This window comes from Anser brachyrhynchus (assembly GCF_964034855.1).
Source record: "Anser brachyrhynchus genome assembly, chromosome: 1".
Taxonomy (NCBI): Eukaryota; Metazoa; Chordata; class Aves; order Anseriformes; family Anatidae; genus Anser; species Anser brachyrhynchus.
This window is the reverse complement of record NC_137694.1, coordinates 33,649,138-33,676,979: the sequence shown is the minus strand read 5'-3', so window position 1 is coordinate 33,676,979 and position 27,842 is coordinate 33,649,138. Positions and strand designations below refer to the sequence as shown.

Here is a 27,842-nt window from a genome sequence, read left to right as displayed (position 1 = left end):
CTCCACGGGGACTCGTAGGAATTAAAAATTACAGGGTTTTAATCACAAAGCCTAGAGGGGAGGGAGGTAAGGAAAGAGGCAGGTGGGTTTTTGGTTTTGTTTTGTTTTGTTTTTTAATTATAGTCATTATATAATTGGATAAAAGGTTTTAAATTCTGAAGCATAGCAGTCACATCGCAGATAATGAAGTAGTTCTCCACGGGTCTATATTGCAGTTAAATGAATAGCATTTGTCACTTGACACACACCGCCACAATTGCTCTAAAGGTAAATATTTCAACTGGGAAACTAAGCCATAGGTCACCCAGCCTGGTTGAAAGCACTCGCTTCTGACTGAGCCCTGCCGCACACCCCGCCGCCGTTTTGAGAGGTGTCTCTGCAGTTGCAGAGATAAGAGCCATGTGGGAGCCCTCAGCTACTTCTCCCAAACGCCATTTTCAAGGCATATTGCTACTGTGCTGCTGCAAGCTTAATGTGCATGGGTGGTTCAAAACTCAAGATTATCAAGTGAAAGCATGATCGAGCCTGGGTGAAACGTTCTGCAGAGATGCATTTTGTAATAGCGCTAAGCTCTGAGAGCAAATAGCTCTGGTAACGGAGATGTTTGCCCTCAGTGTGCTCCAATAAACTGATTTACCTTTCTTCTTTTTTTTTTTTTTCCCCTTTTTTTAAAAAAGAGCTGACGCAAATTTGTGAAAGGGAGTTGTTGGGGTGTAGCAGATGTTGATTGGCTCATCTGATACACTCCCATTTGTCTTTAAATCACTGTCCAACTGCTCTAGGTTGCACATAAGCAAACTTTTCATTACAGGTGCAAATCCTAAAAGACAGAACCTGCTTAGCAAGCAAGCAAGAGAACCAGCTTGGCTCAGAGGTAAACCTAAAACTTTTTCCTTTACAATGCATGATCAATGTATTTTAGACACTGTCCACGTCTTCAAAAACTGAGAATTAGAAATGCAATTAATATGTAAATTTAAGTGTAATTTGAAGGATGGGCTTTTTAAGATTTACTGACATAGCAGTTGATGTTGGCAAGTATGTTTGGTATTTCGTCAGGAATTAAATTTAGTCTTTTCATTGTTGTTTTTTTGTTTTGTTTTGTTTTGTTTTGTTTTTTTAATATGGACAAACAAAATGTAAGCAACCAGAGAAGTTGCAGGAGTTGTTTGAAATTGACCAGACAATTAAGAAATAAATGCTCACTTTCCTTTGGAGCCTTTGGCTGACTTCAAGGCTCTTGATTTACTTGGCTAACATTCCAGTAAATAAATGAATTTGTGGAAACGGGCTTTGCATTTTAATTGTTTATTTCACAGTGATAACACTTATTTCATTTTTAAATAGCTGTGCAGGCAATAACATTGTAAACTCACTGTCATGAAGATGAAGAATCTGGCAAAGTGTGCTAAATCAGATACCATGGTGGAGCTTACAAATCTTGATACTGCAAAACCCACAAAAATGTTATTAGTCATATCTGTGACCTGGCACGATTTGTCTGGTGGTAGTCCCTTCTCTAAATGTTCAAAGAGCAGACCAGATGGAAATCAATAACGTTGTGATATCAGATGCCAAAAAAAATTTTTTTTAAATCATCATTTTCTGAGTCATTTCTGAAAACCATTATTTAATAACAAAACAGAATTGTATTTGAACAGAAAAATAGTTGTATAGGAAGGAATAACTTTCCTCTAATAATAGGCTAATCTCTTCTGCAACCAGTATTTCCATTTTAACGCAATACTTTCAGAAAAATATTTCTGTTTAGAAGAATGCCACAGGAAGCAGCAAATGCATCACCATATTGAAAGCCAAGTTTAAGGAATGTCATAGAGCTAAGAGATTTTTCTTGCGTGTAACCAAAGAGGGAAAACGTATTGATTTTAACTGAAAGAGAAAGAAGTGAAGAGATTTTTGCTTTCTTTCAAACTTACAAAATTACTCTGTAGTAAGACAAAGCTGGGTAGATTTTGATGGGCTTAGGTTTCTTAGGTTTCTGCAATGGGTTTTAGGTGCCAAATTCACAATTCTGAAGCAGAAAGCATTAAACCACTGGGGAGCTAAAGCAGATGACCTTTGGCTTGCCTGAAAATCACCTCATGGGAGGAGTTGTGTTCTGGCAGGGCGCAGGCCTGACTGGCCTTGGTGGCCATGCCCTGCTGTGCTGGCGCTGGCCCTGGCCCCGGCCCATGCCCATCTACCAGCCCATACAGGGGGCTTGGGCTGGGAGCAGTGTGCTGCTGCAGCCAGGATTTTATTCTCAGTGTAGCCAGCTAGCACATCCCCCAGCTCCTAAATAATGTCTCACAGGTAGAACGGCGACCCAAGGACTGTGTGGTCATGCAAAGGGGTGGCAGTGGTCCCCCCTTGCTTTGCTTGCCCCTTCTAAGTACATGGGGGGCACATGTTACTGGCACGCGAGACCTCAACATCCTCCCAAACCCTTCAGTTTTGTGGGTATTTTGCAATGCTGGGAGCATCAGGAAATGGATTTCCACTGACTAAGGGACAGCTCTGCCAAGTCCTACAGAAGATCAAAGACACTCTTGGTTGTAGTTAATGTCAAAGTTATTAGCAGGATTCAAACCTAGCGCTGAGTCTGTTTGATGGGTCTCATCCTGCCCACATTTATGCCAATGGCTTTCAGCTCACAGCTGTGCAGACCCCTGGAGCTCTACCAACTGCTCTCTAAAAAGTGACAACTGCAAGCAGACGAGTTCTCAATAGACTTAATTTTGCCACCCAAGTGTTTGCACCTTCACTGGAAGACTTTTAGGAATTCACATATTTTTAAAAAATGTATATTGAAAATCACTGCTTTATGCAGTGATTCCACAGCCTCTTGTGATGACGCCCATAAATCAGATTACTCATTGTGTAAATGTTTGACAGGACAATGTCCAAATGATTCTTACTCTGTAACGCATATTTCTGGTCAATTTTTGCTCCCCTTTCCAAACTGTGTTTGCTATGCTGTACAGAATTTCTTGCTCATTCTAACCTCTATGTAACTTAACTCCTGGAAACTTTTTTGGCTTATTTTTTCTGTTTCCCAACTCTTTGAAGATGTGTATATTTTGGACTGCCGCTCCTGGAAAAGACATTTCTCCAACGAGCACTTGGTAGCGTGCCTTTTATCAGAGCAGGGCTAAGCACAGGCAGATGTGCCTGCTTGACTTTTACACATTAGATTAAAAATAAGACTCAGGAGCTGGAAGGACTCTGTTCCCTGGACAGGGCAGCATCTGCATTTGAAGACAGTTCAGTGAATGAAGCCACAGCTGGGAGGGTCTGGATTTTTTTTTTTTTTAATTTTGTTAGTCTCCTGGCGTTATTCATACCCCGACTGGGCAGAATCCCCGGGTCGCTGGAACGTGAGCCTGCCCTGCTTCTGCGGGCGCTCGTCGCCCTCGCTCGCACTCCCCGAGTGGCAGCAGAAAGGAGTAAACAGAGCCGCGTCCTCTGGTAGGAAATCTCCTAATGCACTGTGATATTGCTTTTCCTTTTCGGTTGTCTGCTCTGGGTGGATGGTTTTAGTGAGAAGTAAGGAAGCTGACTTTAATTTCTGGCCCAGGGTCGGTTTTAGCTTCCAGGATTGGTATGTAAAGTTTGTGTTTACATTTTAAGCCCATGCATTCTAAAATTTTATCACTACAAATACATTTGTAGATGTTCTTAAGGACAGCATGTGATCAACAGCAGAGGCTAGTGGAGGTCTGGTCCTCAAGAGAGGATATATACATCCACAAATGAAAAACCAGGAAAAAGGCTATTCAATAATTGCAGGTTCAGTGCTACAGAGGGCCAGACATGGAAATTATTAGTTGCAATGTTTTCTGATATTGTTGTTATGTAGCATTGGTCTGTACTTAGCATGTGACATTTGTGGAAAAGGTAATGGATCCAGCCAGTGTGCCTGACTGTGAGGCAGAAGGTGAAGTGCCAGGAGGCTGCAGGGCTGGCCCCAGGTGTGCCAGCAATTACCATGCTACCTGATCTCTGCTCGCTCCCCTTCCTGCTGTGTTCCATTGTCTCCCCAGCTGTGAAATAGAGATGTAAGGTGCCTCGAGGAGTATCTTGGGGAAGGGAAGAGTACTGTAAAACTGCAAAGTTTCTTGCAGAATGTTTTCCTCCTGAATGTGGGAATGAGCAAATGAAAGTAAATGTCTCAGAAGATGAGACTAACAAGAAAGAGCTGAAATCCTGGGGGTGAAGTCCTCTTTGTAACTTTGATTTGGACATTTTCCCTCAATTCATAGAGAGAGCTGAGCATTTGTTCATATGAATTTTAAAAGCAGGAATTTGTATGACAAAGGTAAAGATCACGAATCTTATATCTGTTTAAAACCCTGTGTGAGACAGATCTCCCAGCTGTGGGACAGGTAAGGATTAGACACAGATATCCTGAAGAACAGAAACTGTTGTATCAGAACCGCACCTCCTCATTATCAAAGTAGATCATGCAGAGATTGTCGCCTTCTCAGACAGAACCCAGTGAAGGGGAGAAATCCTCAAGACATTTAAAATTGACAATATTCATCTTATAACAAATGATTCAAAACACTAAGGATTTACCTTAAGTGTATGCATGTTTTGAAGCAATGGTAGTGAAACCCTGATATACTCCCTTCATTTCTAACAGTGAGAGCTTCTGCATAGCCATCACTGGCAATGCAAAAGCAGCAATTCCAGTAACTATTTTCTTCTGGTTCTGTAATGTTGCCAGATGCTGGGCATCCGCTGTGCATCTATTGGCCACTGCCCTCTCCACAATTTCAAGGGAGACAGAGGGGCCAAGTGCTGGCACATAAAGGAACATTATGCTTGCCCAGAATTTTCCCAGCCTGCAACAGCCTCCCCTCCTAATGCTATTACAGAGAACAAACACAAACCCAGCGCTTCACACTCGTTTATCTAATTTGAGGAAAACTGTAATGAGTCCTGTTGTGTGTTGTTTGCAGAACAGAGTGTTCTGGCAGCCCCCCCATGGTAGGGAGAACCGGCAGGCAGGCGCTGCAGTGCTGTTTACCCTGAAGGAGCGAGTGTGTGTGCTGGAAAGCGCTGACCACTCTAATGGATCGCATGGAGCTGCAAAAAGTCAACATCGAGCTCGACGATCAGAGCAACAGCGGGGAAAGCCTCGAAGACAACTACACGGAGCTGGTTGATTCAGAAAAGGCTGCAATTGGGAGGTAAGCGTTTAAATGGGAAGGCTCTTCTGTTAAGGCTAAAAAGCAGTAATCGAAAAACGAGCTTCACCAATGGCATCTGGGACTCAAAATGTTTCCTAGGTAATATGCTGAAATTAGTGTGATTGTTTAGCTAGCACTTTCCCACTGCACCAAGCCTCCCCGCTCTGCTCTCGACAGATGCGGTGCCCAGCAGAACAGGGGCAGCCCAGGGTGCCCTGTGCTGGCCACTGCCTGGAGTGACCTTTCCAGGCTCCCAGCCCTGAGCACTCGCTTGGCAACTCCCAACCACCCCAGCCACACAAACCGATGTGTAAACTGATATGCACGCAATGCACTGCGAGCTGAGCACATTCCCACCGTGCTGCAGCCATTCGAGAGAGGGGCAGCCCTGGCCAGGGCATGGGGTAGAGGGCAACAAGAGAAAAAAAAAGTGTTTTTTTTTGTTTGTTTTGTTTTGTTTTGTTTTTTTCTGGAGGACTTTTAAATATACATTGCAATGTCAAAGGAAAGTTTCCCCTAATAACAAAAGTCACTGCTTAAACAGAACACGTGTCATAAGCCTTATCTAATGTTTTCGTATTTTTCTTTGTGTTCAGTCCATTTGCTAGTGATGATGCAGAAAGTCAGAAGTTCCTTACAAATGGATATCTGGGTAAAAAGAAATTGGAAGACTACAATGAAGAATATGTAAGTTTTATTCATTTTTAAGGGTAATTACAATTAAATCATGTTGACCTGAATCATTTTCCAAACGTTTCAGTAAATGAAGTTACTCTGGAGCTTGATCAGCATAATCTTGGCTTTGGAAGAGTAAATACATTTTCTAACAGTTAGTGCAGCAAACTCTTTCTGTTGTCTTGCAAGTAAAGCTGGGTCTTCCCTTCCCAAGCAATCAGAAATACTCCTCAGATCACACTCAGACTCAGTAGGACAACTGTGTTGTACTACCCAGGATGTCCAGCATGGGTTGGGGCTGTCCATTTCTAGTTAGAGGTGGGCCCTAGCTTTTGTACTGCTTGTTTCCAGCATCCGTGTAAGTGAAACTACACCTATCCGCCTTCCTTGAAAGAGGGGATACTCATGTTCAACTTCGCAGTGCTGAACACGACAGGCGCAGTGTTCCTCCAGCTCTGTAGGCAACTCCACAGGCAAATGGCAAGACAGCAAAGGTTTCTGGGGTGTGTTTGTGGTTATCTTTGCTCAACATTATTCAAAGTTATCCTGAAGTTGATGACAAAGAAAGGAATTATGTTACTGGTCATGTTACATATTTTATTAGGATTGTTCAAATGAAACCATTCGATTAAAGAAAAGAATATTCTTTGTAACTGCAAGCTAAAATTAAGAGCCAGATTCCCCCATCCCTTCCCACTTGGCAGCAGGTGTGACTCCCTCACACACCAACTCCTGCCTCCTGTTTTTTGTCCTCTCCACTCTCCTTCCCCCCACCTGAGCCACATGGATCTTCCTCCTTCGCACCCCACCCTGCCCCCTGACACATTTTTAGCTCCATAGAGAAAGTAATACATCCTAGTTGGAGAAAAACTCAGGAATTGGTTGAATTGTTTTTTAAGTAAATCATCTGAACTTGTCAAACCAGTAACTGGGAAATCTATTAGATAGCAGCACATGTTTCTATAGAGGCTGGTCAGCAGTCAGCCAGCTGTGGCTATCTCACCTCAGCAGACTGTTGGCTTCGCAAGGCTCCACCTTTAAGGATCAAGAGAGCAATAGAGGGAAAAACAGCAGTGAGGACAATTAGCCCACTGCGCTCAGTAAAATGCAAGTTAGTTGTCATGTCTCTTCTTGTTCCCTACAGCACCGGGGCAGAGCTTCCTTTGGCATGTCCTCGTTCAACCTCAGCAATGCCATTATGGGCAGCGGCATCTTAGGGCTGTCCTATGCCATGGCCAACACAGGAATTATCCTTTTCGTGTAAGTACATAGAGAGAAAAGTGAATACCATACAAGCAGTGAGCTAGAGCTATTTTTTGAGGTGGTTAGAGAGGTAAGTTAAGCTTAAGAGCCATGTTTTGTTAGCTGAAATGTTTTGTAAGACCTTCTATAATGAAAACATTTTAGCTGCCCTGCAAGGAGCCATCCACTGCTGACAAACCTTTTTTGTTTTTCTTTAGCCCTGTTTTGTTTCAGGAACACAACTGTCCATTGATGCTGTGTAGTCCAAAAAAAAATAGAGGGGCAGAACAGTATATTGGTCTCAAAATAACAACAGCAATCTTGCTGGTTCAGTATGGGAATCCTACAAGGGCAATAAATCACACATGAAGTATATATTTACATCATCCTAACTATCCAATCACTATGTAGAAATGGGAGAAGAATATTTGATACAAGTCTGAAATGGCAGTAGGCTTTGAATGCAAAGACATGCACAGATTTATTCAGATTTGGTGCTGCTCCTCTAGTCTATTTGTACTTGGTGTGCATAGATGACTGCAGAGGTATGCGGCTGACACGCAGTGTCTATACAGAATGGGTTTTGATAGACAGTAACAGGTAGTCTTGTGAAGTTCTTTAATCTATGGCTAACCCTGTCAAATGAGACTACAAAAGGTTTGTGGGTTTGGTTTGGTTTGGTTTTAATAATCATTTTTAATCTTAACTGGGGCCCTTAATTTTAATCCCCCTTTTAGGCTGGAATGCAGTATGACAGTACCATATGACAATAGGCCATTGTTATACATTACTGAATTCTTAACAAGCCTTTAAATCAGGTTGTATGGCTACCTCTGTGTGGCTTCTTTCTTCTGGAGGTTGTTTAACTAGAACAGCAACAGCATTTGAAATGCTACACGTTGCTTCCAGTTGCTAAGAAACACCTCCTGTTTTTTTCCAGTAGAATCTATAACTGAAAATTAATTGTAGATGCAAATGCTGCCACTCTCCTGGGTAAGTACTTCCCAGCACCTGCACTTGAATGATTTAGATATAGGATTTACAGACACAAAAAGGGAACCTACTTCTACAAGTGACTGCATTAGAGTCTGGAAAATGTATGATTTTTTCCCCCAACTTTCTCTGAGCACTCATGCTAACCGATATACCATAAATTATCACTCCAAGAAAAAATGTGATATATCAAGCCTTGTTGTGGAGAGAAAAAAAGAAAAAAAAAAAAAAAGAAAAAAAAAACACATTCCCTTTGCAATATTTTTATTCTTCAGGCTCTGTTCATTCACGAGAGTGGCTGAAAAAAAGTCGGATGTGAACCTAATGACATTAGCTCTGCTGGCAGTGCTAAAGAAGTGCTCTGCTGGCAAGCCTGCAGTAATGCCACAGCAACCCTATGGAGTCTTATATAGTAAAAAACAAAGGATGTCTCCACCCTGCAGCTCATTTTCTTTTCTGTTCTACTTCCATACTTTGTGCATGAGAACATTCTCTCTTCTGGTGGAGGAAGGAGTTTTATTTAAATTGCAGAACTCTGTAGGGATATTGTTACCCCCATGGCATGTATCCACTTGCCAGAGGTTCCTCTGTCGGATCATGACGTTCATGTCAGTGGGACAGAAAAATTCCATCTACTAAATAGAAGCTGACGTACATTAATTCTAATTTAGACTATGCTGGCAGCAGTTAATTTATGGTTCTCATATTGCCCAACTACTCTCGTGCTGGAAGATTTTCTACACAGTAAAGCCAAGAAGAGGGCTTCTAAAACTCAGAAGCTCCCCAGCAGCTCCCATTACATCCTCCTCTTCCATGGGGAAGGTTTCCACTGGCATGGGCCACACACCAGAAAGTCTCTTCTGCTGCCTGGCAGTGTTTAGCAAGTGTCACCAGGTAGGCTTTAGTTTACTATAGCTGCACCCCATGTGTCAGGACTTGGAGACCATGCCTCTGCATAGCAGCTGCATGGGTGCCTTTGAGAAAGATGCCATCTTGGAATGATACACTGCAACCTCAGACATGATCACCCCTTTCTGTATACCATGAACCCACAGCATGAGAGACAACCCCACTCACATGAAGCCTCTAGTGTTGAGTGTCTCTCTTGGAGAAGGAAACATGGTCTGGAGACCATCACCTGACCCCTACACCTATGTCCCCTCTTAGACTATAATACATTTACAAACTTAGCCATCAGTGTCTCCCATATTTATACCAAACCTTGCATTCAGTGGAATAAAAGGTGTGGGCACAACCTCCTGTTCAGCCATGGAGTAAGGGACATCAGTAGAGTAGGAATTTCCTAGCTCTGTCATGTTGTCATCATGTCCCCTTCTGCCCAACACTTGTGCAAGCTGACAACAAGATGGTTGTGGTAATAAGATATGCTGCCCATAGTTCTGTGCCCTAAAAATGTCATACAAAGCTACAGTCTTTGCCAGTATTTTGTGAGAGGGTGATAGCTGAAATCACTTAGTGTGCAAATGTTATGTAGAAGGAATGTGTCAGTAATCAGAATTGACAAAGGGAGGCACCAGTACCTTTAAGCAGACTAGGCTCGAAGAGAATGCTGCAAACTCTCCAAAAACAGGTTTTCCAGTGTCATGCCACATTTTAGCATCACGGAAGATTTCTTATGTAATTTGCAAAGAGTACATTTAAAGCTAAGCTCTACAACTTCATGATTACTTGATAAAATGGCAGAAGTCTAGGCATAAGTTGGCAGTGAAGTTGTCACACAGTTCTGGATTTGTTGGGGTTTTTTGTCGTCTTTTTTAGTTGGTTGGTTGGTTGGTTGTGGTTTTTTTTTGTTTGTTTGTTTAAATCTGCATTACTAGAGAGATTTAAAGGAGAGGTCAATGAGCTGGTAAGAGACCAAAGACCTGACTCTTGCACAGAGATCAATTTACTTTAGTTGAGTCTTACTAAGATGTAAAAATTTGAGAACAAGGATACATTCAAATTGAGTGTTTCTGATGTCTTACATGGGATTCTGATTTCTGTTTTGCCTTGCAGAATTCTGCTGCTTAGCGTAGCAATACTGTCACTCTACTCCATCCACCTCTTACTAAAGACATCAAAAGAAGGAGGTATGAGGATCAGCTTGTGACTGATCAAAAGTCCTTACTACATTCACATTTTTTACCTTGGAATGCAATTCATCAAGTTTACCTAATGTAGTGGCCCATGTTTACTTTTATTTTTATTTTTTATTATTTTTTCAGGCTCATTAATATATGAAAAACTGGGGGAAAAGGCATTTGGATGGCCTGGGAAGTGTGGTGTTTTCATTTCAGTTACGATGCAAAATATTGGAGGTAAGGGTAAAAAGTTTTTAGAAAAATGTTTTCTACCCTCCAATGCTTTTCTACAGAAAACAAGTACTTTCTCTCCTCTCTCTGACTAAACAGCATCAGAGATGAGAAGGGTACAATATGCATTATCTTTTTAATACAGAAAGGCAGGAGGAATTCTTCTTGCTTTGTTTTAGCTATCTGACACGTCAGTGCCTGGTGAAAGCTAGTTGCCCGAGATCTCTGCATGAGCAATGCAGAGACTTCAGTGATGACTAACCTGGCTTGTCCATTTCTCTTCATTGTCCATGGCTCAGACAAGACATCTTCCTCAAGTCAGAAAAGATGAATCCCACCTAAAAGGAGAAGCCCATGGCTCTGACTTCTCCAGGGAAGAAAAGCTCTTCAGTAATTCATTTTCCAAATAAATTCTCTGCTTGAAAACATATCTAGACTCTGATCTCTCCAAGATGTTGAGTGGTTGAGAATGATCGTTGAAAGTATTCATCCACAAGGATACTTCCTGTGAAATATCTATCAAGTAACCTCCATCCTCTCAGAATGGAGACCATTTACTTGCAGGCATAAGTAGCAGGTGAAGGACTGCATGTTCAAGCACCAAAGCTTATTTCCTTTTAATACACAGGGAGAAACCCTTATAGGAGACTGGAGAACACTATATTAGAAAGCTTAGGGGAGTCTGTACATATTTTCCAGATTTCTTCAGGAGAGGTAGTTGACATAAGTTGCATTAGTATCATTATATATACTACCATTGACTAATAAAGTATTAGTCAACAGATCTTTTTCTGGTCTCTGTCGTGGAATTTGGAATGTTTTGCAAAGCTTTAGTAACAAATTTCTACTGTCGTTTTGGAGCAAATTTACTACCCAGACAGAGGTGGTTCATATCTCTCTACTGAAACACTTTCTGATTGTGTTCATAAAAGGCCTTAGTCCATGGTCTTCCTTTCCTTCCCCAAGCCTGGATATCAAATGTGGTTGAACTGAAGGAAGAATGTTTCCCTGAGCGAGAGGAATAGCTGTTCCTGTAGTCCAGTGGTATTCAACTTACTGTCTAGGTTGATCCATAGGTGTCCAAGGAACTCTCTGTGGCCCATGTAAGATAACTTTCAAAAAGCATGCCTTCTGCAAGTAGATTTCAATGAGATATATAGAAGTCGACCCTTCTACCATGAATCTTGAAAACTAGCTTTTTAGATATGTGGAGTAGAGTACTGGAAGAAAGAAGTTGGAAATAGACGGCACAAGGGAGACAAAGAGGTTTTGAGGAAGTGACAACCAAAGTTACTACAAAAAGTAGATGGATAGTGTCCACCAGAAAAACAGAGCAGAAAAGCAAAAGAAACTTTGAAAGTGTAAATTTCATAACAGTGACTAGAGTATGTTGTTAGTTCAGTAATGACTATTGTATTCTAAGGCTAAATGCTAGACGTCATTCAGGATATGTTTATAAAAGAACAATATCAAGAGAACATACCTTTTCTTTATTTGCACTGCTATTTGAACAAAACTCATTTCTCCATTTTTAGCAAAAACTGACTTATTGAAACTGTATGCTTTTCATATAGCATCAATGTTTTTTTAAAAAAATTATTTTGTTGGAATTACACTGTTTTCCCTGAAGGTGTTTGCTTGTTTTTCAGCAATGTCAAGCTACCTCTTTATTATTAAATACGAACTCCCTGAAGTGATCAGAGCATTTATGAAACTCGAGGAGAATTCTGGGTAGGTACCTTTGTCCAACCAGACCCTTAGATGAAAATTTTTCACTTCAGTGTCAATGATAATTTTTTTTTTCTTTTTTTTTTTTAATTCCCTCTCTTCAGAGAATGGTACCTAAATGGGAACTACCTCGTTATACTTGTAACAGTTGGGGTTATTCTTCCCCTCTCCCTTCTAAAAACCTTAGGTAAGGTTAATATCCCACTTAACCTCTTTTCTTATTTCTGTTAGGATTGTGAATTTATATGCTGATGAACTGTATATTTTTTCTTGCTTCACAGGTTATCTTGGTTATACGAGTGGTTTTTCACTGACCTGCATGGTTTTCTTTGTCAGTGTGGTAGGTTACTGTTCAGGACTTGTCTCTAAGCAAATACAGTGCCTGTAAACTGTGCAACACTGCTAAATCTCTTACCATAACAATTTATTGTGGATGTTAGAATAGCACCTGCAAGTGAATCAAATCAACAAGGCTAGTGCTGAACGAAACCAGATTTAAAAAATCAGCCTAAAAAGCAACACTTGAAAGGATGAAATATAAAGCAGGGCAATGACAGAACTAGAGTAACAACAAATACTCACACGAGAAGCAGAAGTGATAGCACTTTGTTTCTTGCCCCCTCTCTTTCTCCTCTCACTTCTGTGTGTCTATTTTTATTCCTGTTGGCTTATCATGGGTATAAATGTAATTTCTTATGGTAGTACTCTTCAGATGACATTGTCTACTCTTTTGCAGGTAATCTTCAAGAAATCCCAAATACCCTGTCCTCTCCCCATCATGGAGCACGGGGTTGAAAACTGGACAGCCACCAACCACACAGTGCCAATGCACCTGGTCATGTTACCAAATGAGTCATTCAGCTCTGGTGTGAATTTCATGATGGACAACACAGCTGGGCACATGCCAGGCCTTGAGGAGCCGAGAGATACCTCCCCCAGAAGTGGTGTAGAATATGAAGCACACAGCGACAGTAGTGACTTGTGTCAGCCCAAATACTTTGTCTTCAACTCACGGGTAAGGGAGATCCTGTAGAATTTGTCTTTTGCCATTCGTACCACAGCTAAACTGCTGCCTGCCAAAAGTCAGAGATACAGCAGTGACCGTTCTTACTAATGGGAGCTTTATTTTACAGACTGCCTATGCAATACCCATCCTGGCATTTGCATTCGTATGCCACCCTGAGGTGCTACCAATATACAGTGAACTGAAAGAGTAAGGTTCTTAAATTTTGTCCCATACTTCCAGTTAACCGTAGCAGAGATCACTTTCTACCTGTTCTGCCTTGATTGTTGGTGTGTAGACACCCACCCGCTAATGATTTATTGTGTGCCATAGTAAACAGATATCGGCTTTGCTTTCACCTAATAGTCAAGATACGGGTGACAAAGAGCCGCTGTTCAGAGACATGTTGATCGATATTTACTTAGGAAAGAAGGAGTCTGGACAGTCCTTTGAATGACATGAAATATACTGGGGAATTTGGCTGCACAACAGACAGCGCTGAAACAGAGAATTCTGGGTTCTAAAAATATTTTAATCAGTTCTGCACCCGGGTCAGCTGTTGCTTACTTTTAAAGTTTCCTGGGATGCCATTGGTTTGGGTGTCTTACATAGACTCTTAAGCTGGCCCGTTTTGATAATCACATATCAAAAATCAAATACATTTGCTTAAACTAGCACAGAGCTGACAGTTGGGAAGGGCTAAAAAATTGCACTTGTCCAGCAACAAGAATTACCTTACAGGAGGTTGTGCTGCAAAACTCAAGGAGACCAAGGCTCCTATTTTAATATGTTTAACCTCAGAAGTAAAAATTCTCTGATGACTCGGAATTTGCTCTCAGGCACCATAAGCTGAAGATTTTCTTACAGAAAATCTTTAACCAAGGGATCTCTAAAGAAAGGATTTGACCTGCAGGAGGTTCTTGAACCTGCAGAACAGCTCTCTATAGATATAAGGGCATGTTCATATAAAGCTGGCTGAAAGTTCTTGTCTCATTATTGTTACCAGCCCTGTAATTTTAATCTCTCCATATTTTATTTAAAATACACTATTTGAGATTGATATAGAAATAATGATGTTTAGAACATTGCCCATCTACATGTTGTCACCAAGTAAATAGTAGAAGTGAAGTTTCTATTGAAACATTCTATTGAAATTTTCATTTTTGTGCTGTTCTGCACAGAGCTGTGAAGCTTCAGGAGATCTGTATAACTCACATAGTTGCTATGAACTTACTGCTCCTCAGAGTACTTCTTGTGCAAATAGAGGCTTTGTAAGAACAGCACTGTTACTCTTTCTCTCCTACTTCAGTCGCTCCCGAAAGCGGATGCAGAATGTCTCAAACATCTCCATCACCGGCATGCTCATCATGTATCTTCTGGCTGGTCTCTTTGGATACCTTACCTTCTATGGTAGGTCAAAACCCTGTTCTCTCCAGAATTTTCCCTCTCATTTTGAATCTGACAAGATGGATTTACCACATGGAGCCTCAAGTGTTCATGTGTTTTCTGTGGGGCTGGATTCATGCACAAGCATTATCCAGAAATAATGTGCTGTCTGTAATCTCCTGCATAACTGGTGAGACTTATCTGGCTGCCAGGCCACAAGCTCCTCACCCATCCTGAGTCTCAGGGCTACCTACAGTGGGAGCAGTTGGTTTTGTGAACTCAGACAGCAAGCTGCCTTAAACTTGGCTCTTGCAAACTCCAGGAGTGGCAAAACCAAAAATACTCTAATGTTCAACAGCTTTACGCAACACTATTAAGAGCTACCCACCCTGGCTCTGACGCCACTAATTCAGCCTCACCTGTGCTGAAAAACAGGTGCAAACCATTCTAGTGTAAAGAAAATAAGGATGAGCAGGACTAACTGGTAAGTAAACAGAGTAGCCCCTATATTAGCACACCAGTTTATGCAAACAGCACCTCTTTTTACCTTGTTGGTTCCTCTGTTACGGCACAGAAGTGAATGACACAGCACAATCTGCACCACACTGCTGTGGTGAGAGGGCTGGGACACTTGGGTGGAGGTCCAGGGATCTGTTCCCAGTTGACTTACTTGTTTTCTGTTTTGTAACAGAGAAATTATTTTTGCCTCAGGTTCCACACCAACCTAATGACTTTGAGAAAATCATTTGAGATGCTGGAGTACAAAAGCATCACCTCACAGCTGTGTTACCCTCATCGTCTCTGAATGATGGAGTTGCATCAGTCATGCTGGGAAAATTCCTCTTTCGTGCCCAGCCCGTAATGTGGATCTGATGGCAGCAGCTGGGCCAGAGCTAATCTTGTCGGGCTGCAGGATAAAGATTTCCCTTTTGCATGTGCAAATACTGCTTAAGGCACTCAACTCCTCTCTGTTTCCTTTTTGTAGGAGAAGTCGAAGATGAGCTACTTCATACGTACACCAAGGTGTACACATTTGACACCCTCCTTCTGTCTGTTCGCCTCGCAGTGCTGGTGGCTGTCACCCTGACTGTGCCCCTTGTCCTTTTCCCTGTGAGTAACAGAGCTGCTGGAGCTGAAATCAGGCCTAGCAAGTATGCACTAACTGTGGGTACTTAGAATAGGTTAACTAACAATAAAGAAAAGCAGGCCCCAGTGTTGATTTGGGAGGGTCAGTTTTCTCACATGCAGCTTGCCCAGAGCAAGAACCTTAGACAGCTAGGGTTGCAAACTTTGAAAGACTGAAATAAATCAGTCTTTATAAATAAATCACAAATAAATCAGCAACGACCGCTCTGGCTCTCCCTGGCTCTCCGTGTGCTATATTTAACAGAGCAGCAGCGTGCGTACTGAGGACTGGGGATGTAGTCAAACCGCCTACAAGATTTCCTAATACAGACATATGCACCTACTACAGCACCCAAACTCACAAGGGTGCACGTGGCTCTGACCATGATTGTCCTTCGTGCCTTCCTCTTGCTGCTGTGCAGCTGGGGAGAAAATAGTCAGTGCTGGCCAGTGAGTTCTGGGGGGCTGGCACCCCATTTGGGGGGGCAGACACCAGCCCAGCACCACGCTGCAGGCAGGTTCCTGCTGATCTGCATCATGGCCTGGTGCTTCTGTCTGCTAAGAGATAATCCACTGTACCAGATGCAAACACGAGCTCTGCACATGTACTGCTTCCAGGCTCGCTGGCAAATACTTAACAGCAGTGATCACCATTCAAGGTTGCCTGCAAAAAAAAAAAAATAAATATGCCTTGGTCTAAAGCACCCACAGTGATCAGTCCATCTAGCTAAGAGTGCTCTGATGCTCTGCCCCAGATGTCACATTTAAGCCAATGATTTAAGTGCTTAAATTTGCCTTAACTAGCTGAGAACCATTCATGGGAAAACAAGCTAAGCATTGCAAAAGCCTCTATCTGTCAGATGCGGTATTTTGCATTTTTAGCTCTCTGCATAATTATTTTTATATCCAAATAGTGTACAGAGGCTTAGCAGTTACATACCACAGCACCAATTGTCCTACTAAAAAAAAAAAAAAGAGAAAATATCATTTTCTTTAAAACCAGTATACTAAACAACTTCATATGGCCCATCAGGACAGCCAGCTCAGCATTACTAGTAATCTAATTACTCCAAATAAGCAGTATAGTTGTACCGACTGCTTTTATTATGAACTACTACATTTGTATTTTCTTAATGTGGTCAGAGTTTATTCTCTCTCCCCTCCTCCCCACCCCAAAAAAAAAGAAAAAAAAAACATCCTATTGCTATAAAAAAAAAATTAAGTATATGTCTATGTAGCGTTAGTCACTCTAAAAACCGTTAGTGACTGTAAAATTTCAGTCTGATAGCTTCATTTCGGGGGTAACATCACAGCAGGAATAATGCACAGGATGCTGACAGCAAGTGGACAAGAATGCAGGCAGTGGTTCTTCAGAGGGGTGATGCGGTTTTATACCAACTGAGGAACCAGATAAAAGTTTTGCAATCTGCCTTCTTCTTCATAACATGTTGTCACATCAACCTGAAAAACAAAATGTGCAAAATTCATTCTGTGTTTCCAAATGACAGGCTCCAAGTCCGACAGAACTCCATACACTTACTGAGTTGCCAAACTCATCCAGAAACTGCTTTGTTTTAAAACTACTAAAAAGAAGTTCGTTTTGAGTTTTTTTCCAGTGTAAGAACACTTTTTCTTCAGTCTCTACCTTCCACATCTTCTAAGCTTATCAGAGTACTTCAGAGTAAGATTATCTCCTGCCACCAAAGGGGTTTGCAGCTGACCTTTTTCCTACTTTCCATCTCTGCTGATGGGAAAGAAAAACCTCTTTCTTGTGTGAGAAAGTGAAGCAAAAAGGATCCTCTGCAACAGCTTTAATACATATATAATGTTATATATATAATTTCCAAATGACATTGCAAGAGATGCTTTTACATATGTATATATTCATATGTATATGTGTATTTTTAATGTAAGTAAAACAAAAGCTTGCTCTTTCTCTCACAAAAGTAAATTGCAGAACTCTTGTGGGATTTTCAGAGGGATCAGGTTCTGGAATACAGAAACTCATATATTCCATGTATTTTTTTGCCTGCTGATTAGTATTCATAGTGGGGGCTTCTTTGAGTTGTTTTTTTGTTGTTGTTGTTGTTTTTGCTGATATCAGCATCTTTCAGTTGAACAGATTTCATCTCCCTGATTTTACACCCTATTTACTTGTCTTTCTTCTACACTGCAAATATTTGAGTTTCTGCACTAAATTCTGAACCCAATTCTCAAAGACCTAAGCCAGAGTGAGATTTACATAAAGGGAGTCAAAGACTGAAAACACATTTCTTCGGTCAGAACTTCTCACAGCAAAAGTAACCAGCATAGGTCATTAAAAGAGCAAAGATAAATTAACTGCTGTTAACTGCTTTCCCTGATGGTTTTCATCTTACAGATCCGTTCATCTATCAGTGCATTGCTGTTTCCCAAAAGACCATTCAGCTGGATAAGACATTTCCTGATTGCAGCAGTAATTCTTGCTTTTAATAACCTGCTGGTGATTTTCGTCCCAACTATTAAAGACATCTTTGGATTTATCGGTAGGTTTCATAAATACATTTTGTTTACTGTGCTTACCGTTTCCACAACATATTTACATTTGTGGACTGAATGACACTCTCCATTTGGGTCTTACAGTGGAATAATATAAATGCAGACTTGATTTTGTATCAGCTAAAAGGGACATAGGAATTACCAAACAGCTGACAGGCAAAGCTGAATGCTATCCACCTTTGTTGCTAACTTGCATGAAGAACAAGGAATTAAATAAAGCCAGTATAAAAACTGATAAAAATTGGTTTGTCCCCACTTGGCCAGCTCACATGTGGACATCTGCATCACAGGCAGTGACTGCCTACTTCTTCAGCCCTGAGCACTCAAATAAGTGCTCGGATATCTCTATGCTGCCCTCGAGGCTGAGCCTCAGCAGACAAATGGGACCACAGGACTCCAAAGAAAACGGCCCAAATCAGACCCCATTAAGCCCACTGAAATTATTCCCTAACCAGAGAGCAAATTCTTCCGCAGCCTGGAATCGAAGCTATGTGGGCTGTGGGTGGCCACGGGAGAGCTCTGTGTGAACGCCCCACATCCTGTTACACCTTGCAGGTGCACCATGCCAGCTGTGCATCACACAGCATGGTACTCAGCTCCACTTTCTCTTCCAGGTGCTTCTTCTGCCACCATGCTGATTTTCATCCTCCCCTCGGCCTTCTACCTGCGGCTCGTTAAGAAGGAGTCCCTGAGGTCTCCCCAGAAGATCGGGGTAAGGATGCTGGCAGCGACTGCAAAGGAAGGATGATGGGAGGGTGTGTGCTTTTCACTGGCCACAAATCCTAGGGCTTTGACCTGCAACATCTGGCAGTTGATCACAAATGGCCGGGGCTCACACCAAACACAGGCTGGGCAGTGTTATTCACAGTAGCAGGGAGAGCCAGGCTGCACAAACCAAAGAGTTTAGGGCCCCACTGCTAGTGATAAATAAACATCAGTAATGGGCTAGGTTAAAGTGTGTCTTTTATCACTGGAAAAAGGCATTTAGTTAATCCAGTCTAAGCGCTAGTTAACACCTGCACTTGTATAAATAATACCTAAACAGTGCATAAGGAGCTGTTGGTCCATGCTGGAAGACCAGCTGTGGATTAACAGGCAGATCTGAGGTCAAGGTTAAGAAGGAGGTTGTACTGCAGAGATAATGCAGTGATACAGACGTGAGCTCTCCACTGAGAAAGATTTACATACCTACAGGAGATATGTATGAAGGTCTATCATTTATACGCAGAGTGAGTTTATGTCACGCTGGACTGCTGCAGCAGTACCTTTTATCCTTGCGTTAATGCTCACATTAATAGCCATCTGCACACTTAACAATATCACTGAGGACGTCCTTTGAAAAATTAATCAGAAAAGATATTGGTGAAATATATATGCAGGCACATCATGTAAGCAGTACATATGTACATCTGTATATACATCCACAGAAAGCAAATTAATTGGGATGGAAGAATTTCTATTGGTACATAATGAAAGTATAAAGGAAAGGTTTATTATCATAAAATGATTTCTGAAGACAACTTTTGGAGCAACTATCATTAGAAAGAGACTTTGAATATTTGTTCATGCCACTTTGTTCATTCTTTGTGTTTCTGTGCTAGGTATATCTAGAATTTCATACCCTGCTCTAAGACCACACACAATATTCATCTTTGTGTTGTGAGGCAGAATATTGTTAAGTGTGGACAGATTAGGGTAAGCTAAAGCCCCACTGAAGCAAAGGGGAAAATTAAGCATCTGGATCATTTTAATATACACAGAAATGCCTTCAGAGAAGAGAGATGGGCTTACCTGTTTATCTGATAAGGATGAAAAAGATTAACTCTGAAGCTGTTCTTGATGGCAGAAACAATGAACATTCACTGAAAATTAGTCAATTTTTAAAGGAAAAAAAATATTAATCAGTTATATTTTGTATTATTATTCACATTAACAAAACTGTGGAGGTTGCTTTTTTTTTTTAAAGATTTGGTCTTGTAAAGTCCAGCCCTTTTAGACTGAAATTCTACATATAATTGACTTGATGCACATAGCCCTGTATGGTATTACTTATGTTTAGTCCCAGAGAACAACCCAAATTCAGGCCCTGGGTGTTATATAAACGTGATTTCCATGGAAAAGTCTGTGAACCATCATCTGCTCAGTCACTTTCTTCACTAATACAATTTTATTTTCCAATTACAGGCTCTAATTTTTCTTATAGTTGGCATAATCTTCATGATTGTGAGTATGACTCTCATTGTAATGGACTGGATTTACAACCCCCCGAGTTCCAGACACCACTAACCTGTGGAGACAACCAAGTGCTTTTTATACCCTCAATGTCTGTATTGTGTGCTCCAAAGGACACCTGAATGGGACTGTTATTCCTAGCTAGTAACTGCCGTATTTTGAAGACAGTTTCTGGTAAGGTCACTAGAACCCAATGGAGTCTGCGTCATCCTTGTCACTAAGGACTTATTTATGCCTTAAGAACCTGAGCTTAGCATTTCTGGCCAGGTTAAATGAAATGTGTGGTGTGGATGCTTTCTATTTTCAAAACCCAAATAAGAGTAACTGTGTATATAGTCCTCAACAGTAGCTTGGTCCTGCTCTTTTCGACCTCTCCCATTACATTAATAACCACAGTTCCTAGAGCACTGAAAAGGCAATTAGCTAGAAAACCAGCTGGTGCCTTGTTTTGTACCCAAAGCACATAGGAGCAGTTGCCCAGCTCCAAGAGAAAGGGTACAGTTTCTGTAGGGGATCAGAAAGGTGACCGCTTCCCACTGATCAGTCTATCAGAAAGGTGACAGCTTTGGCATGGCTTGCCAAAGCACCGTGGACAAAGCTGAGCATCAGATATGTTGCCCAAATTTGTCGCCCTCAGCATGTGATGGCTGCACTTGATGATAAAGTTCTCTTGCACAGGAGCCCCTGTGCTGGGGCAAGTGCTTGAAGAACAGCTGAGCATTCGTGTTTTGCTGTGAAAGATGCCTGTGCTGGAAACGTCAGGCACTTCTGGAGTGGATTTTTTGGTTTTCTTTAATATTTTTTTTATTCTTGTGTGAGATCGCATCACTGAACAAGTTGCATCCTCCATAGAAACTTGTCTTCCATTCTTACGGGAATTTAAGGAGACCACAAGGTGTGGCAAAGCACCCTATCCAGTATTGTTCAGTACTTGTCTATTTGATAAACATTCAGTGCAGGAAACTGTAATTTGCTATATATATAAATATATGTATTTATGTATATAATCCTTTGTTTTCCTCCAGTTATAAAAATGTTACCCTATGGTACATGATTTTTGATTTTTTTTTTACGTGTCACTGTTTTCATAGCCACACACTTAATATCATTTCGAAGAAAACATTCTAGATTGGTGGGTTTGTAAAAGGTTCATTTTTATTCAGCAGTGTTTGAAATATACCTGTCGCAAACCCTATCCATTACCTGTGTAAAAACAAATTCAGATGTTTACTACTTATGTTACAATAAATTGCAAGATGTTTTCCTCCTGAGAATTTTAATATGTGCATCAAAGTTCTGTATTACCACTGTAAACCACAAATTTGGGTAACTCACTCTGTTGCTGTATCTCAGCTTGGCTATGCATATGCCAGCATCCAACAGCATGCATAATTAAGCAACAGCATGTGAAGGAAAAGATATTACTGATAATCTCAAATGTATCGTGCTATGCAGCTGTGCAAGAGAGAGAAAAAAAATGTGAAGTTCCGTGTTATAAGGATGTTTAATTAGCACTCAGTACCCTCCAGACTGTAATTTTGTCTGTGCTGTGGGGTACCCACTCTACATATACACTTTGTACTATTTTTCTCCAAGGAAGAATAGTCAGAGAGGTGACACAAGCTCCATAGCAGAGGGAAGAAGTGGGAAGGTGCAACTGTTGGGTTTAACATGCTTACTCAAATCCAGGCTCCTGCTATTGGAGCTTTCATTTTCCAACTTAGAAATCTGTTGCATACACGTGTGAACTCTGAAAGCCAAAGAGCGCACAAAAATTATCTCTGCACACTTGTCAGTTTCACACAAAATCCACTCTGTGTGTCTATGTGTGTCTATGTGTGCGTGTACCTAAATGTGGGTACACATACAGGTTGACTGGAAAAGCGTATCAGAGACGTGTTCCATGCCAACTACCATCTTTCTGGGTGCTATTTTATGTTCACTTGAGTACTGTATCCTTAATACACTGGGGCACGCTTCCTTGGGAATGCTGTCTGGTTTTGCATTTTTGAAAGAAAAAGGTTCCAATAACAATTTATTTTAAGAAGACTAATACCAGTAATGTTGCTTTATTTCTGAGGAGACTTTTACTGTGGACTAGAGTTAATAGCAATACACCCCCACACACCTCTCTTCCTGTTGGAGTTAGTGAGTTATGTGAATGGAAGGAATAAATTGTGTCTGCATTTTCATTTCAGAGCAAAAGTACAGTACATGTAGTCCGCAGCTCCATGTGGAAACTGAGGAATTCATGTAGCTCACCTAAAATATATATGACCTCAAGAAAAGTAACAGAAGGACCATGGGACAATGGCACAAGTCACTACCTTTCCATGGCACAAAGCTATTGGTGTCCGGGTTAACGGTAGAGAGTTGCAAAATGTCAGATATTGCAGTTAACGTGTGGTTCACAGCAATGTGCGGCTGCTGCTCATGCTGGGAATAAGGCTGGCGTTGCACAGTAACTTGTTAGCACTGCTGGGAATGGTGGATGTTGGAGTTTCTTGTTTGTTCTGTCATGTTGACAATGAGGACTTTTATTACAAAACCATCCACTAATGTACAATAAATGATTTGTTCAAGGACTGCAGATCTTTTTCCTTCTGTTTTAGGGTAGCAAGAGAAGGAATATTTGGAAAATCAAGCAGAGACAATCTGGTAGCCTGAACATGAGCATCACTAAACCTGTATTCCCTTTTAGGAGAGAAAGGTGTGTATCCACCAATCTGCAGATGAGCAAGAGAGCAGATATGGCAGCCCCTTCCTATAGCAACCCTGTTACGTACCCTGTTTTGTACCTATTCATGGAGCAGTACAGACATCACCGGGCAGAGAATGGCTGGCATTAAAAGTGAGGTTATCTGCACGACACTGAATGTGTCGCTCTTTGGAGCAGGGGATTAGCCGGGATACGCAGCACAACAGCTAAGTATAGCCGCTGCTGGGAGCGCGCACCAGATGGTACCGCTCTGTATTAATGCTTCCTATCGCTGCAGCTGTAGGTTTTCCTGCCGTTACATATTTGTCTGGTGTATAATTGTAGCCCAAAATATATGGGTCTATCCAGCACCGATGAGCTCATGTGAGAACCGCATTCCCCACACCAGCTAGCCCTCACTCACAGCCTGCACACTAGCCAAGGGGCACTGTAGACCCAAAAACTTGTTAAATTCCCACAGCATGAATGGTACCCACATTGCATCCAAGGGCTGCCCTCAGCACCCTCTCACTTCCCCTCCTGCACCATCAGCCTGGAGTCCGTGCTGCCGCCTCTGCCTGCCCTGCTGCTGGTCCGGGGCACGAAGCCCTCCTGGATCTTCACCCTGTGGTTACACATCCTTTAATTCTGCTTTGCTCTGTCTTCATGTTTTGTGAACTGAAAATTCCTTGCGTCAGGAGTTTGTGTAACTAAACACGATAAAGTTAAGGCAAGTGAATGAGGGAAGTTAGAGAAAAGGAAAAAGATGTCTTCAAGGAGAAAAAATAAAGCAATGAAAATGTATTAGGGATTCTAGCAGACATAGAAGCTGTGTCATTCAATGGACATGATAAGAATGTCAGGAATGATATAGGAAAAAAATAAAAACAAACAAACAAACAAAAATTATCAATAAATATATCAGTTTGGGATTTGGAAAGAAGCAGAGCAAGGGACACTCATTAGAGGGCAAAGTCCTCTCTAGTACATAAGTAATCAAAGATGATGTTAAACAACATCTATCTGAAAGAAGGTCAGCAGAACTAGATAAGCCACAAAGCAGCTGGCTCTGGTGTTAATTTTCAGTAAACCTTGGCATGCTCGGCTAGTTCTCAATGGCTGACATAATAGTCATTAGACCGAGTCAGCAAGTGCACACTAAGATGTCTAGTCAGCGGTAGAGATGGAAATTTTCCATTCATTTCGCTTAAAATTTCAATGGAAGTTTTCCCGAAAATGTGTTATTGCAACAAAATTGTGGTGCAGCCCAGGCAGACCCAAGTGGAAACCTGCCTGGTTTTCCATTGAGGGTAGCAGCTCCCAGCCCTGGTGCTTTGGCTGGGGGTCCGGGTGAGCTCTGGGTGGCAGCTTGGCATTCCTGCCATGGAGCTTGGCCTCAGTGCTGCTCCGATGATCCCTTCAACATGTCCTCAGTACGTGGCGGTGTCCAGTAGCACCCTGGAAAGAAAAAAAAAAAAAAGACATCTGGAGAACAGAAGCTGCTTTTTAGTTAACTAAATCATCACTTACTGCAAATACTTTACAAGCTTGTTCGGAACCTGGATGAGAAAGACAGTTTTCATAAAAGACATGAAGCTGGAAGGGGTCTCAAGTAATCTCCTGTTCCACAGCTGGATTAAGCAGCCTTCCTGGGTTGGTGTTTGCAGGTAAAAATATTGTCTCCAGCTAGTCAATTCAGACCTAAAAAAAAAAAAAAAATGCAGTGCTAACTGCTCTCAGAAGCACTAAAACCTGCAAAGAGCTGCTGCCTCCAGTGGCTCAGAGGAGGGCAGTGACAACGCAGCCACCACCAGCACGCACCCGCCATGTGCTGCGGCCCTGCAGCGAGCCCACAAACACGGCCAGCTGCCATGGCCTGGCCCGGTGGCACTCAGCGGGCTGCAGGGTGGCCGTCTTCGTCAGCGGGGCACCACGAGGAGCTGCGTCAGACGGAGCCTAAATCCCCCTGCTGATGTGGTGAGCTAAGTGCTAAACCTAACACATCGTAAAGCGGCAAATAGCTTGGAAACAAATATAGCGTCCTGGAGACCTTGTTCTGTTACTAACAATAAACCAGAAGGTGTTTATCTCCCAGCAGGAGCAAAACTAAATATAATGGGACATTTGCTTGGCCAGAGCTCTCCGGGACACTCTGAGACAGATGCTTCAAATGCCACGTGCTCAAATGGAAAGTGTTTGCAGCATTCATTCATCTTTACGTACAGCATGCACCTCTCCTGGCACGTGTGTCTTAAGGCTTGGGAAAGTTACCCTGTCCTAAACAACGGGCTGTCCACATATAATTTATTACTTATCTGTTTATTCCCAAAAGTAGGGTCCAGACTCCTTCTCACAGAAAGCCTGATGGCAGCCTCAATTTCCCTCTCTGACAGACGTGCAACTTCTGCCCCTTCCATCACAGAACACCTGATTCATCCCATCCTCTCCGTCTGAGGTTGGTGGATTCAGCTTTCATACAAGGACTTCAAGCAATTGGCCCAGTTTCCATACTGCCGTGGTCAAACTGACCCAACAGCTTCACGTCTATGAGTTAATGTGAGTGCAGACACTAAGATTTGACACTTGTCCTTTGAATCCCCACCTTTAAATTGGTCCATCCCAAATAAATTAGAGCCTTAGCATTAAAAAAAGCCATCAGCTCTTATTATCTGCGGATTTCCCCAGGAAGCAGTAGCTGCCGAGGCAGACACCTTTTCAGACACCCCACATTATTTATTTTCTACAGGTCACTTGGTGCTCTCTCCTTGGCTTGCAAAAACACCTCCTCACCATTCAGAGACACTTCAGCCTAATGCATTGCTAGTAGACAGAAATAGGTGCCCTACTTATGTCCTCAAAACCTTGTTGCAGGGGTTAGGAGCCACCTGTTTCCCTCCATCAGCTACATATATCTGGAACCTGCAGAGAACCAATATAAATATACCCAGGGTGCCTAAGCTGTCTTAAAGCACCCACTGCCCTTAAAATGTTTTTTCATTCTACAAATCATTTCATAAACTTTCTACAAAATACAGTTCAGACCTGTTTCAATCCACCCTAAAAGCAAACGAAGTACCCTGCTTTTATATCTGTGAGTAACTGGTCGCAATAGAAATAATACATTCCCCATTATCCTCTCCAGGAAATCATACGTCAGACCCTAGGCTGCTGCAGGGAATGTGGCTCCTTACATTGCTCATTAAGAACGTGCTGGACCCTGAGTACTGCTGCTAACTTCACCCACAGTGAGCTGTGCAAACACCCTCACAACATGCAGCTAAAGCAGCAACGGGAAATTAAAGCAACCGTGTTCCCAAAAGCTATTGGGAAATGAAAGACGAGATTACTCAAAAATTGCAAGTTTCTCCGAAACTGTCTTCAATGCCCAAGACCACACGGTACTACGTAAATACAACAAGTTGCTTTCAGTCTAATTGCAGTTATGGTGGGGTGAGTCAGGCAACCTCATCAAGGCAGCTCATTGTCTCATATAAACTCATACGCACTGCCAGAGTCATCAACAGATTTTTTGGTTACATGGGAACATTTTACTTGTCTTCAGGTACAAAAGCAAGACAAGGACAAGTTCAGTATTCCTGCAAGAGATCAGGGCATCGTCAGCATTCTCTGGATGAGACTGAAAACTGTTTCCCTGTTATGGACATCGTGCCACCAGCAGCAAAGGGCTCACCTCCTTAACTTCAGGAGTTGGGAGTGTGTAGCTAATACCAGCTAAATCTGTGCTCTAGCTGCTTAGAAGCACAACAACCATGAAGGCTGTGTTACTTAAACACTGGAGGTAAGTAAGTCCAAAGCCTTTAGCTTACATCTTCCAGATTCAAAGCCAAATCAGAGAAAGGCCTCACGGCTATGTGCATATGTGGAAAACTCTTTTACAATACTTAGTGCATACTTTGATGGATTATCACTGTAAATTCTAGGAAAGAAACTACTAGAATGAGAATAAGAAAACTCTCCTGCAGTCAAACTGGACTGTTTCCATTCACCAAAGAGGTATTTCAGTTTCACTTTCAGTTTCCTTTCATATTACGTTAGGCTTCACTATCAGTGAATAATATAAACTCAACAGGGTATTGGTAATACAATAAAATGTGAATTATAGGAGAAAAGGGCCTGCAGGACATGCTAAGAATTGCCTTCTGGCACCATGGTGCCAGGTACAGAATTTTGTCTTCTTCAATCTGGAATATATTTTTGCCCTATAGGACACAGGAAAAAAAAATAAATTAAATTAAATTAAATTAAATTAAATTAAATTAAAATAAAATAAAATAAAATAAAATAAAATAAAATAAAATAAAATAAAATAAAATAAAATAAAATAAAATAAAATAAAATAAAATAAAATAAAATAAAATAAAATAAAATAAAATAAAATAAAATAAAATAAAATAAAATAATAAAATAAATAAAATAAAATGTTGCACAAGAAATCATTCAAAACCAGTAGCAGATGACCCCAAATATCCAAGCCCATCCTGCCCTTCACAGAACCTATCATAAAAATCATCAGGAAGAAAAGAAAAAGAAAGAAGAAAGAAAAGAAGAGAAGAGGAAAAGAAGAGGAAAGGAAAAGAAGAGGAAGAGAAGAGAGGGAAGGGGAGGGAAGGGGAGGGAAGGGGAGGGAAGGGGAGGGAAGGGGAGGGAAGGGAAGGGAAGGGAAGGGAAGGGAAGGGAAGGGAAGGGAAGGGAAG

The 27,842-nt window shown here is 41.6% G+C and overlaps 1 protein-coding gene and 2 long non-coding RNA genes across 4 annotated transcripts in view; 1 reads left to right on the top strand and 2 right to left on the bottom strand.

Moving 5' to 3' along the window:
* The first annotated feature begins 722 nt into the window (after window positions 1-722).
* Window positions 723-23,014, top strand: SLC38A4 (solute carrier family 38 member 4). 2 transcript variants are annotated; one of them, XM_080555852.1, is made up of 17 exons: window positions 790-874; window positions 3,325-3,468; window positions 4,965-5,195; window positions 5,792-5,882; window positions 7,015-7,130; window positions 10,122-10,195; window positions 10,331-10,423; window positions 12,067-12,148; window positions 12,250-12,332; window positions 12,427-12,485; window positions 12,882-13,160; window positions 13,279-13,358; window positions 14,458-14,558; window positions 15,520-15,644; window positions 18,040-18,184; window positions 18,812-18,909; window positions 20,382-23,014. In XM_080555852.1, exons 3-17 carry the CDS (start codon window positions 5,077-5,079, stop codon window positions 20,481-20,483), a joined length of 1,647 nt encoding a protein of 548 aa, XP_080411978.1. In that variant the 5' UTR covers window positions 790-874; window positions 3,325-3,468; window positions 4,965-5,076; the 3' UTR covers window positions 20,484-23,014. The 2 variants fall into 2 exon arrangements, with proteins under 2 accessions (XP_080411977.1, XP_080411978.1); XM_080555851.1 differs by lacking the exon at window positions 3,325-3,468 and having other exon boundaries at window positions 723-874.
* On the bottom strand, window positions 5,876-12,875 carry LOC308177959. Its single transcript, XR_013939519.1, has 2 exons — window positions 12,728-12,875; window positions 5,876-6,416 (listed from the first exon to the last, which is right to left on the bottom strand). It is a non-coding gene; the product is annotated as an uncharacterized lncRNA (long non-coding RNA).
* LOC308177956 overlaps window positions 22,245-27,842 on the bottom strand; it is a 19,410-nt gene continuing 13,812 nt past the window's right edge. Inside the window, exon 2 of the long non-coding RNA XR_013939516.1 lies at window positions 22,245-24,585. This is a non-coding gene — a long non-coding RNA (uncharacterized lncRNA). The remainder of the gene's footprint in view (window positions 24,586-27,842) is intronic.